The following is a 13,652-nucleotide window of genomic DNA, read 5'->3' on the forward strand; positions in this document are numbered from 1 at the left end:
TACAATATACGAAACAACAATGATATAGTAATAATTAGTAATACTTTAGTTGAAGTTTAATGACATTTGGACATAGGGGGGTTAAAAAGAAAGTGATACATATCTTTGTATCTGAGTTTATATGAATCAGAATAGAATATGAAATGAAGTTTTTAGCGATATGATAAAGACCTTTCATAGTGAATTTCAGTAGAGAAGAACAATGACGCAACAACGAAATAAATTGTAGAATCGGTTTCAGCTATTTTTTAATATCTAATTTGCTGTTGTTGAAAATTATGTATACATCGCACCATAAACTTTTGTAGTATAATTTAAAAATTTATATACCATTTTTAATTTAAATTATATAGAAGAAATAAAAATAATCTTTCTTATTTTAATTCTCTTAAGTAAACAAATTGTAAACTATCCCTTAACATATATGCACATATTAAATAAAAATATTTTTTATAAGAAGAAGACATGCGAAGTATAAATATCATTGTTAATCTCATAATATATCATTTAAACGAAGTCATCATTAAAATCTAATCTTCTTTAACAAGGTAAGTTTTGAAACCATTGTAAATATTCCATAAAGTTGGTGTGCCTAAAATGTTCATTGCAGAATCATACTTTTATATACTCGTATGTTAACAGATTAGTAACTTCATTTATTATCTGAAGTCATTACTCAAACTGATTTTTATAGCAATGATGGATAGCAGCCCATAAGCAATAAGCGTGATATTAACACGCAATTTTCCAAGTGCCTTTACATACGGTACCCATTTTATGAGGCCGTCGTTATAATTACCCGATAGTAATCACATAAATGAAGTCATCTAGGAAAGCCCATACATACGGTGCGGTATTGTGTACAATAACAAAAGGCTTATTAACATAAATACACTGCACAAATAGAATAGGATACAAAATAAAACACTCTGAGGAAGGAGTAAAAAGTGCTAAGACAAAATAAAAAGAGAAAGAGAAGACGTAGCGAAAATAACTTTGAGGATACAACATGCAAAGTAGCGCAAATAATTAAAATTTGTTCATTCGAGAGCTTTGCAGGATATATGTTAATGGCTTCAGTTTGTATTATGAGGTGCCATGTATGCAGTACACAAAAGACTAATAAATTATACACAAGGCAAAAGCTATATAGGTATATATACGAGTAGTTATGTATGTAATTATATTATTGCAAAGTGTTAAACGTATATCCTTTGCATGTATGTTTTAGGAATGCAATATTACTTATACATTGTAGATGTTATGTGAAATACACTAAGTACAATAGAGTATACGGGAGTACATAAATTGTTGCATATTCAAAATACTTAACTTACCTGCACCTTGATAACAAACTTTGAAATATTGTAGATCCTTTGCCATCTTTAATAGTCACAATAAATTGATTTGCTTGCACCACATTGTATTCATAAATGCCAGGACGCATTTGAAAGCGACAAAATTCACCGCCATAACCACGACCGATTGTGCCACCACCAATGCCACCCAATGGTACGCCATATATCTGTTTACCATTCTCCATGTAATAATAATCCATATAGACACGACGGCCTTCACGCGATACTTTCCAATAATAGGCCGCATATCTGTGTTGAACAGCACATTAAAGAAAACAAAAACAAAATAAATTAAAATTATGAACAAATTGTTTAGAACATTTATTAGTAGGGAAATATATATGTGTATCTATAACATATTTATAGATTAAAAACATTGGGTGGCTTTTTCAGATCACATGAAAAATTATTCGTTATTTAGTAGCAAAGTCTTTGCACAATTAAGTAGGAGCTCAAGAAATATTCTTATTATGCACAAACATAAAATATGAATTCAGTACTATTACAGTCACCCCTACGAAAATAATTGGACAATTAAACTACTATATTAACTTATACTAAATCGCCTTAAAGTGTAGTTGTGTCATATAAATTTACAGTCTAACTAAAACGTCACAGCATATAAGCACTATAGCTTCTAGCCATATTTCTCCACCATAAAAAACTTTCTGTCTTTTATAGTCCTGATGTAAAAAACAACTGACATCAAAACCATTTAGCATAACGTAATATCGATCGTTTAACAACCGCTTAACATGTTAAAGTTGTGAAAACTTCTAACGAAATGTCGATAATTGTCTTTAGTGACGAGAGACATTGATAGATATGTCAATAACCAAAATTTTCACATTAAGAGCAGTGAAAATCTACAAGTAAATGTTAAATGCATTGCATTCACATTAAGAGTTGTGATAGGTCAACTCTGTTTTGAAAATAACGATGATGTGACACAGATCTTAAATAAACTTTGATAGCAGCATTCACATAATCACCAATTTTTTGTTGGTGTGAAATTATATACACAAATGTGAAATATGTATATGGGGTCTCAACAAAACAGTATCACAAGCTACACAACGCATTTTGTTTTTGCCTTATTGCGCAAAAAATATCCCATATATGTACTCTCCTGTTTTGGTGAACTGATTTGGCCATCACTATCATGTAACTTATCACCACTGATCTTTTTTATGGGGTTAAGTAAAGAGTTGTAATATTGCGAACAATCCTTAGTCCCTCGACGATTTAGAAACGTATATCCGTTAAGTTACGATTGAAAATAACTAGCTATTTATATGCCAATAAACCATCGAAAATTTCTTCGAGAGGACCCAGTAATGTAGGATATCCTGGTATTCCGAACAGGATGATATTTGAATAATTTTTTATTTTATATCTGAAGACAAAGTCCAAACAATATATTTAAATAAAAATTTCATCAAAATCTCAAACACTAATATGTTTTATTTATATTTACATTCGGAACCACCACATTAAAAATAATAAAGTGTTTCCAACATGTGATTGTAAAAGAACAAGAAAACAAAAATTTAATAAAATAGATAACTAACAGTCAGAATGAAAAAAATCATTCCGAATTAAAAAATCTCTTTGAAAAAATAGAGTACATTCAAATCATTTATAGCTTCTCGACTCCTATATAATAATTACTGAAAAATAGAGTACATTCAGTTTGTCGACTCTTTATTTTTACAATTAGTTAGGAGTGATAATGTGTGATTATTGCAAGTATATTTAGAATCTTTCAAGGATTTCATCTACTTTGGCACCGCCGTAACGAACACCAATGATGTCAGACTAGGAATCACCATGCTATTAGGTACTACAATGGGCTCAGTAAGCAATTGAGATGTAGAGCTCTCTCTCTCAGCAAACGAAAGTTACGCTCTATATGTCGCTCATTCTCCCTTTGCTTCTGTATAGCGTAAAAGCATGGACAGAATGATCACTGAATGATGAAGCAGCGTTCGAGAGAAAATTTCTTCGTAAGATCTTTGGTCCCCTACGAGTTGGCGACGACTACCGCATACGAATGAACCACGAGCTGTATGAGCTTTATCAAGACATTGATATAATTCAGCGAATTAACATCCAGCGGCTTCGCTGGCATGGTCATTTCGTGAGAATGGATGAAGATGCTTCACCGTAAAATATGTTTGAAGCAGTAGTTGGCGGAAGAATACGTAGAGGTAGACCGTATCTCTGGTGAAGTGATCAAGTTACGGGAGCACTAATTGGATTAGATGTACGAAACTGGAGAAGGCACGTACACAGTAGAGGCGCCTGGGGAGACATACTGTGTTATGGCCAAATAAGTAAGTAAGATTGTTGCTTTGGATTTGTAGTTGAAAAAGCGCTTGTAGCTTTTTCAGCAGTTGATAAAGCTCCGATGAAAGGCAACATGTTGCTTTACGAGTTTGTAGGCTACTGCCATTAATACTAATTTTTAATTCAATGACGATGAAACACGTTTAGTAATAGGTGATAGAAGACATATCGCACTACTGAGCGAATATTCCTATTCAACTTTTGAGAATGCAAAATATAATAAGAGTCTAATAATAATAAATACAACAAATGCCTCCAACATTAGAATAAAATCTAAAACAAAGAAAATAAAAAACGTGATCCATCCAAAATGGTATAGAAGGCCTTTTGAAATAAAATCAAGGCAGAAGCAAACAAGATGAGAAAGGAACTACTGCTTTAATGTATGGTGTTAATGTATGATCTAACGAAAATACTCAAAAGGGAAGTGTTATGATAATGAAATACTCTATAATCAATAAAAAAGTAAAAGGTATTATTTTCTTTAATTGTGTTCTTACATTGTGAGTGTATATGTAAGAGTTATCGATGGTATAATCGTCACGCACCAGCGTCCACACTTAAAAATGTTTCGGGAAGATATACTCACACTTTTCACTGACTTATACAAATTTTTCCCAATTTAACTAAAAGCTGTAAAGCAAATTTTTATATACGAAAAAAGTATTTTTATATTCAAAACTTATCAAAAACTTGCTGGTGTGGACACTAAAGCCAATGTAAACATTTTTTTAACATAAATAATTTTGGGTAATATTTGTAATATTTGCTATGTGAACAATCAAAATAACCGCATTAGTAGTTGTAGAAATCCTTTAAGGCAAGCCCTAGTCAAAAGTTTAAAAACCTTGTAGCGAAGCAACATTCGAACAAACACCAAACGAACTAATAAGTGAAGAATGATGTCATAAAAAGCGTACACAACAAATACATTACGAACTCAAAGAGGAAATTAAGTTAAAATACATAAAAAGAATATAAAACGGAACAAGTAGTACCGAAACTAAAACCAAAAGAAAATTAGTGATATAGATTGCGTTCACATACGACCAATAATGCCGAATCCGTACAGGCTTTTATGCCTACAAGTAGGCAACATATTAACACAGCAGAAAATATGTTTCATATTAAGTTAAAAGAGACTTACTTATATGTAGGGTATGTGGGTGATATGAGTGGGTCATCGTTTGTATTAGGTATACATATATAATGAGCATAGTTCAAGGTTACTTTGTTTGTAAGTCAAGTGCAATGACAGCTGTTTTATGCGATGCTATGACTTGTAAATTTTCTTTCACCATTATGACATATGGACAAATTGGGTGTAAGTATCCGATAACCACAACATAACAAAATGTCAACTTATATTATATATATATATGATATATACATGATATGATTTCATTTTAATCATTATTTTATATATTAGATAAAAATTAAATTATATATAAAATTAAATTATTAAATGTGATTGATATATATATATATATATTATTAGGTTCATGTTTTTTTGTATATTCATACTTTTAATACAACTTCTTCCCCATTCGTCTATTTCAATTATTAGGTCGACACGTACTTTTCGTTTATTTATTATTTGTTATCAATTAAACATTTTTAACCATATTTGAAAACGGAGATTACTTCATATTTTTATTCCAGAGAGCTGTCGCATACATGCATCGCTACTAGTTGTATATGCATCTCTACTACTAACTCTACATGCATCTACTTTAGTAAATAAATGTGAATTACGGAAACTAAAAAAGAAAATATGGATTGACAGCATTATATTTGCTACAGAGTGCTTTATACTATATATATATATTAGATATAGTAAAAGGAAATCCATTATTTTCCCAATAGATGGCTTTAGTTATATGTATCCCGCGTTGTCAAAAAACTTTTGACAGTTTAGTAATTGGTTAATTCAGTTTTGTTTGACAAAAACACGCCATATTCCACAGATTTTCTTTAATAAAGGCGAAAAAGCAAGCCAGGCAGTTAAAAATATGAATAGTGTATGGTCCTGATACTGTAACAGCCAATCGAGCGCCATTGTAATTTCGATGTCAAAGTTGCAACATGCACTGGAAGACCAATTGCTAAAAATATTGATAAAATCATGCACGTTTGTAACCATTTGAGTAAGTGGGATACAAGCCACATGGCTTAATGCAAAACAACCTCGTGGACTGAGTTCCCATCTGCGAATCGCAACAAAATCGACCCATTGCAACTTGGTTCTTCTTCTCAGTTAAGCTTAACAAATATTATATTATATTACATTGTGACCGAAAGGTTTTCGGAAATTCTCATTTAAAATTCGCGCGCTGTATATTTTTCGATATTTTAAGTTTATGTAGTTTGGCAGCACTGTCCTTAATTACTATGCCAAAAATGAGCGCGATCTGTCGGACAGTTCGTTTACGGCAGCTGTTGAAACCAGTTCACCTCAGTAGTGCGTTGCGAAAAAAACAATGGAAAAAAATATTGAACAAAGAGTTTGCATCAAATTTTGTTTTTCGAACGAAATTTCGTGTGCAGAATCGTTGCGAATGCTACAAAAGGCTTATGGGGAATCAGTTTTATCGAAAACTCAAGTTTATGAGTGGTACAAAGCCTTTCAGGACTGTCGTACGACCGTCGAAGACATGCCGCGTTCTGGACGACCTTCGACCTCTACCACCGACGAAAACATTGAAAAGGCAAAGGAAATCGTGTTCAAAAATCCTCATGTGAGTGTTAGAGAGATAGCACGAGAGCTAGGCATCGGTCGTGAGATGGCTCGTTTGATTTTGGTGGACAATTTGTGTATGCGACGTGTCAACGCCCGGCTTGTTCCGATTCACCTCAATTTGTTCAACATTATCAACGATTTTAAGGCCAAACATTCAATAAATACCATCGAACAGCCACCGTATTCACCTGATCTTGCACCGTGTGACTTTTTCCTGTTTCCCAACCTCAAATTACCACTCAGAGGAACGCGTTTTGAATCCATAGAAGACGTAAAACAGAATTCGCAGAGGGAACTCAAAGCCATACCGGAAAGCGCCTATAAAAAAATGTTTTGAATGATTGGAAGAAACGTTGGCATTTGTGTATCGCTTCTAATGGAGCATATTTTGAAGGAGATAAAATAAATATTGATGAAGGTTAAGAATTTTGCGTTTTATTTAAAATTTCCCGAAAACTTTTCGGTCACAATGTATATATAAAGATATCAATTTTTAATACGTATACATTTGTGTTTACTCTTTTTTAGATACAAGTACTCATTTATTCGGAATGTATTCATTACCGTCCTTTCAACAAATTTCTATATTTGCATATAGTTTTAATAAGCACGTGATGAAGAATCGATATATTCATGCCTGTAAGTCTTTCTTATAAGCCATTTGTCTGCTATTTTTTTAAGCAGATAATGAGCAATATGACCGTGACTTTTGTTTTCTGAAATAATAGCCACTACCTCTGTTTTACCTCATAATAAGATGAGTTATCAATTAATTGATATTTCTAATTCTATAAAAGCTACATTAGGCGGCGTTTTCTTTTGCATATCACAAAACAACAACCGCTTATTTTAAAAAAAAACATGCAAAACAACAACACTACTGGCTTATTTAATCTAACTTTAGGCCTTTTCTTTTGTAAGCATTTCGCGAAAGAACAATACAAAATAAGCACCACTTTTGACAGCAACTCTGAAAGAACTGGAAATTTTATAGGCTTATATGAGCAAAACAGGAAAATAAATAATAATTCTTTACAATTATGAGTATATTTTATATCATATTATTAGACATTGGGACAGCGCACCGTCTAACAAGTGGCCCCACTGCAGTGAAGGATTAGCGAAGTAGAAAACGAGTTAGTCGTTCTTCGAATTCTCGATGTCGTTATTGAGTTAAAGCTAAAATGTCTTCCATTCGCATAACTTCATCTCTTGTTATTGCAAGCAACTCATTTAATTTGAGGTTGGCTGCCAAGTCATCACCAACCCAATGGTGTCCCAAGACAGTCATCCTCCTGCTTGCCAGTGCTGGACATTGGCCCAATATATGTACCGCAGTCTCTTTTTCTTCTACACATAGTCTGCAAATGTATTCCTTAACAAGAGTTATATTTTTGAGGTGATACTTGAAGTTTCCACACTTTTATCGATTCTCTAATAAACGGTTTCAGTATCTTGAGTTTAGTCTGTCTACAAGTGTTCTTCTCTGTCCATCTGTTAACATGGTATTCTTAGCAATTATGGGTAAAAATATTTTATTTACAACATAATTGTGAAAAAAAAATTGAATTTCGAAACTTTTGCTTAACAAAACTTCCAGTTCTTCCAGAGTTGCCATCAAAAGTAGTACTTATTTTATGTTGTTCTTGTGCGGTATGCTTACAAAAGAACAGGCCTATTAATAAATTTAGTTTTAGCTTTTAGCTAATGCAAACGTTTTCCAAAACAATATACTATTTTTTTTATTTCTTTAGTGTTTTTTCTTTTGTTTCTTTCAATTTTTTATACTTCCTACACAATTTTTCTTTGATAATTTTGTGTTACATATCCGTTAATAGGAGGTGTTTAAGTGCAACTATGAGATATGTTTTAAATAATTTCATAAAAGCATGCGTAAAGCTCAAAAGAACTACATTAGTTAAGTAAAGGAATGATTTTACGATTAAAATTCGTCGAAACGTTGTCCCGGCAATGTGAAGAGAGGACTCAAGTAACTGTGAAAGGAACATTCATGCTATGCTTCTTTGCAATGAACATTTAAGACTCCAGAATTCATTATCAGAAATGATAGAGCAAACCACTCTTCCTTAGTTCAAGTGGCAGAAGAGTTACTTTTTAATAGATAAGCTTTCGATCTCTTCAAAATGTGATGCCATTTGGCGGCTTAACACAATTGCACTTTCATAAATTTTCAATGTGTTTTAAACGCCTAAAGTTTATTTCAAATTTATAGAAATAAAATGAAAATAAGATACAATATATTATATTGAATTTTGTATCATTTCTAGTTTAACTCATTTTTAATTAAATAAAACAGAATTAATAAATGTGTTCTTCTAAAATAGTTTGAAAATTCCATTAATTTCCAATTTGCTCCATTAAATTGTCAATATAAATATGTGCATGTATATTAAATTAAATAACAATTTTCTGCTTGTGTCTACAGTTTTCCGACATAACTCTTATCCATAAAAAGATATGTTGGAATTAATCAATTTATTTCACTTGCTTGTTAAAATATTTTAATTAGAGAAATAGGAAAAGAAATAATTGCTTTAGTTGGCTTTAGGAGTATTTGATATTATTTGCAAAACTTTACGTCCCAACCTTATACTCTTCACAACTCAGTGGAAAATGGGAGAATTTGTATTAGCACACAATTTCCTCCCGCAGGACGGACGACTGCCAATTTTGATTGGTACATTGATATCAGAAATAAGAAAATATAACAGCATTTTGCTTGTATCGGTTTTATACGATGTGGAAAATCAACAATCAACAACTAAAACAGATATAAAAAAATGCAAAATATAAGAATTTATTTTGATTTATTTTGAATACTCTTAACTATTGATTTTCTAAACTAAAAATAATAAGAATTCAAATTCTTTAACACTACATCTTCATGCAATCAATCTACGCAATACATACTTTTATAAACATAAAACTCAAACTACAAAAGATCCCTTTAATACTTTACTCAGTTTATTCAGTTTGATCAAGAATAACTAAATCAAAATACTAAGGACTTACTCGATTGAGGATTCTCTCCCCATTTCATACTGCGCTAGATAATATTCATTATCTATTAAACCCTCTTAAGTTATTGCTAAAAGCTTTGTAAACAGTTGCCTGAGACGAAACGTAAGAGTTTAGTGGCCAAATATTATAACAAAAAAAAAGAACTCTACCAGAAATACAATATTGAATCAATGGCAAACTTTATTAAAAATCGTAAATGACGCTGGATTGATTGTACGCTACGTAAGAATCCAACCAAAATATGTCGCCAGACATTAGACTGCGCAATCCGCAAGGCTAACAAAGAAGACGACGTCCAAAAACATCATGCCGAGACTTATGCATCAGAAAAATCGTGGAATGAACTAAAAGTAATCGCCAAAAATCGTACGGAATGGAAATGCGTCACTAAGGTCATATGCTCCTTTAGCATATAAGGGAACTAACATGGCCAGAGACCTTCGTACGTAAGAAGACTAGAGACCTCCTGACGCAAGAAGGCTAGAGATATTCTTATGCAAGAAAGCTAAAGAAATTCTTTTATGTGCACCTCACGCTGGGCGAGCTTTTGTTTCAAACTCTCTTAGTACCCTTTTACACAAAAAATCTGGAAAACCCGTCTTATAACTCGCTAGCAGTTTTCAGTGTAGATTTGCTCACCAATTTCCGCCTGAGCGCTGCATTTTTTCAATTGGTTTTAGGCAACTGCATATACCTGATTGTGATTTCGTTAAGCATAACACTCTCTTTGCCAATAATGAAAAATGACAGATTTAAAAATAACATTTTGCCACCTGCTATAGACTATACACCGTAAGAAGTATTAAAAGTATGGTCTGAGGTCATGCTTTTCTGTTAAAACTAAAAGAAGCTCATTGAATGGGGATATAATCACTACTTTAACTTTTGAAAATTTCAATGCTTTACATTTGTTATGTGCACATGTTACTGACTCCTTAAATAGTCCAAAAGCAACTCAGAATTATAAATGTCTATAGTGACTATATCTACAATAATATACAAAATAAAATTTTAAAATTTATACTTTTATTCAGTGCATATTTATGGTACTTATTTTTCTGTCTCTGCAGGCATGAAAAGATTGACGTTTTTAGTCGCTAATTGCTTATTCATACAGCAAAACTTAATCACGATTACAGAATCTAGAATAAACAGCTGCATATAAGAACATGCAAATAAAGAAATATATAATTTTATAGCAAAAAAAAATAATATTAAAGGACAGGCTGTACCAAAGTGTTAAAAGTGTTACCTAATCGAGAGGGGCGCAAAAAAGACATACAGACATCGACTTCGAAAACCTATTTTCATAAAACGGTTTGAAGGTAATAACTCAATTCAGTTCAGCCAAAACTCGTACCGTGTGAATAGACTAATAGTATGCCATGAAGTACAAGACAATTCAAAAAACAAAAATCAAAACATATAAAACAAATTAAATTTCTACTATATTTTTTACAAAAAACATTTCGATTTACCGTCTTCCCAAAATTTCAAATATCATGTATGTTGAAGCATTTGGCGGTTATAGTGGCAATGAGCAGTTTAAAAGCCAATTGAAGCGACCAGTAGCAATCATTAATCGTAATGCGCCCAGGTTGGTTGCAGAACAATATACGCGAATTTTGCTCAGCGGCGGTGTAACAAATTCCACTTCCGTAACGCCAAAACAACGTGATCGAATTATTAAAAGACTTGCAGAAATATTTCGAAAGGAACCCGGAAGCTGCGAAGTGGCCAGCAAACTTTGTATTCTATTTCAAGAAAACGGGAAATGTTCTGTTGGCCAAGTTGAAAAAACGGATGCTTTACTTTGTAAGTTACAACATCTTTGCATGCATGAGACGCCAAATCAACGTTTTCAAAATCATATACGTAATTTTATCGGTCCAAATCAGGGTCAGGAATTAAATGATATACAAATTGCATATCATTTATGTCACATACTTCACGAGTACATGAAATTGGCTAATGACATGAATATAAAATCACTTCCAACATTCATTGAGATAGATCATAGCCAAAGCGATTTAAAAGCTGAAAAACCAGTTGCAGAAGTCGATGTTTCAAAGCACACCAAAAAACCAAGGAACTTTCAAAAACGGAGTCTAACAGCCAAGAAAAAATTAGTGAAACCACACCACCTGAATGTTGCACCACGTTTCCATTTGGAAAACCCTTCCATAACATATAGTGAAAAAAGTGATATTCGAGCGCCTAAACAAGTTAGCGCAGTAAATTATAATTCAAAACCCATGTCTAGAATATATAATCCAATGCTTCGCTTACACGCAAAGACACGACAAGACATCAAACAAATTTTCCACCACAGAACTCAGGGATATGATTTGCGCAATAGCGAAATGGACAATGAAAGCGTCACTGAGCAGATGCAAGCTCTAGATGCTATAAAACAAAAGAAAAAGCAACAGGCTAAACAGAGACAAGCCAGAAAAAAAAGATTGAAGAATGCAATAGATGCCTCTGTCGAAGCTAGTATTAGAATGATGTTCCCAAAAATCGGTCGAAAATGTCAAAAAATTGTTAATTGTGTCAAAGAAGAGAATCTTAAGAAATATGGAATTAAAGAGGTCTGTGTAGACTGCAAGCGAAATGGTGTTAAACTGTTGGTTCCACAAAAAGGGAAAAAGTATATTGCTATCCCTAAACCCATTAAAAAGACTATCATAAGGAAAAACATAGATTATGACTACAGCTATAAGTATAACGATTATCTATTAAGTGGTGGCAATCCATTGCTTCCATTTCCGAACATTGACGAAAGGATTGGTGAGGCAATTGGTAAAACCACGAAAAAAAGAATTGTAAAAAAAAGCGGTCAGCTAAATTTAGGTTTTGATCACCACTCAAATGTATCAAATAAAAAGGCATTTAATCTCTACAATAAAATCAAACAATTGAAAAGCTGGGAAGGATTTTATTAAACCTTCTTAACTTTATTGCAACTTTTAAATTACTGCAGCACAATAACAACTAATACAACTTGAAAATGTAGAATTGACAACTTATGCTTGTTTTAAGGTCTTAATAGTCTTAATTAAGACTATATTTAGAAAAAAAAAAAACAGTTTTATGGGTAGTGATGTATCTCTCTGATATTGTGAATGAAGTTATTTTTTAATAAAAGCGACAACATAAATAAATACGATAGCGGACGACAAAACTAAAACAAAGGAGTGGAATTGTGAGAGAAAGGATCTGCAACATCGGTAAACCCACTTTTCCACTACACTTGATGTGTGGTCTCAAGGTAATGATAAATTATTTAGAAATCTAAAAATTTATCTTCAGTGAAATACAACTAACTAAGCAAAGTGTATCCTAATACAAGTGTTTAGTTTTGATCTGATGATATATATTTGCCTGATACCTGTCTATTATCAACAAAAATATTTTTATCAGTTGCAAATATTTAGAAAATCATTTTAACAAAAATAAATTTTTAAATTTTTGGAAGTAAAAGAGGTTGTTTTTGTTTAATTAATAAATTATAATTTGTTATAATGATAATATGGCATTATAGTGATTATATTGGTGTTTGTCAGGAAAATGTTTACAAATGCTTTTTAATTGATATCTTAATTGTGCATCTCAATGAGCTTTTTCAATTTTTTTTATTTGAGAAGGACCAACTTACACGAAGATGCCTATAGGTATATCGATGAATTTTCCCAACTTGTATTAAATTGAAAGGCACAAGAGCTTCAATATATACAAGTATCTTACAGACTTAATACAAAAGTTTCAGAATAGTACATCTTCAAAACCAACTGCAATGGCGTGAAATATAAAAATTATATAAAAATTCTGAGAAACTTGAAAGAAAGACATATTTTATATCTTAATTAAATTCCAGTATATAAGTTAACATCATATAAAAAATTGATATTTTTCAATATCAGTTGATTCTCACGGAAACACTGCAAATATTAATACACGTGTAGTAACCAGAGGTTATAAGATAATAAAATTGTCCGGCTTAGAATTATACTTCAAAGTTATAATAATTATTTATTAAACTTTTAATTATAGTTCAAGGGTAGATATATAAAGTTAGCTTCTGCTATTTTTTACAAGACTAATTATAGAATTATAAATTAACTTTTATAATTATAAAATTAATTAGTACATAGAATATATTA

The 13,652-nt window shown here is 31.8% G+C and overlaps 1 protein-coding gene across 3 annotated transcripts in view; it reads right to left on the reverse strand.

Moving 5' to 3' along the window:
* The window catches only part of LOC119687474 (non-lysosomal glucosylceramidase), a 42,917-nt gene that overhangs the window by 4,230 nt on the left and 25,035 nt on the right, over positions 1–13,652 (reverse strand). For all 3 annotated transcript variants that reach the window (XM_038101801.1, XM_038101802.1, XM_038101803.1), the window contains exon 3: positions 1,338–1,607. In XM_038101801.1, coding sequence (XP_037957729.1) covers positions 1,338–1,607 — 270 coding nt within the window. The remainder of the gene's footprint in view (positions 1–1,337; positions 1,608–13,652) is intronic.

The sequence above is a fragment of the Teleopsis dalmanni genome, chromosome X (genome assembly GCF_002237135.1).
Source record: "Teleopsis dalmanni isolate 2A chromosome X, ASM223713v2, whole genome shotgun sequence".
Lineage (NCBI taxonomy): Eukaryota > Metazoa > Arthropoda > Insecta > Diptera > Diopsidae > Teleopsis > Teleopsis dalmanni.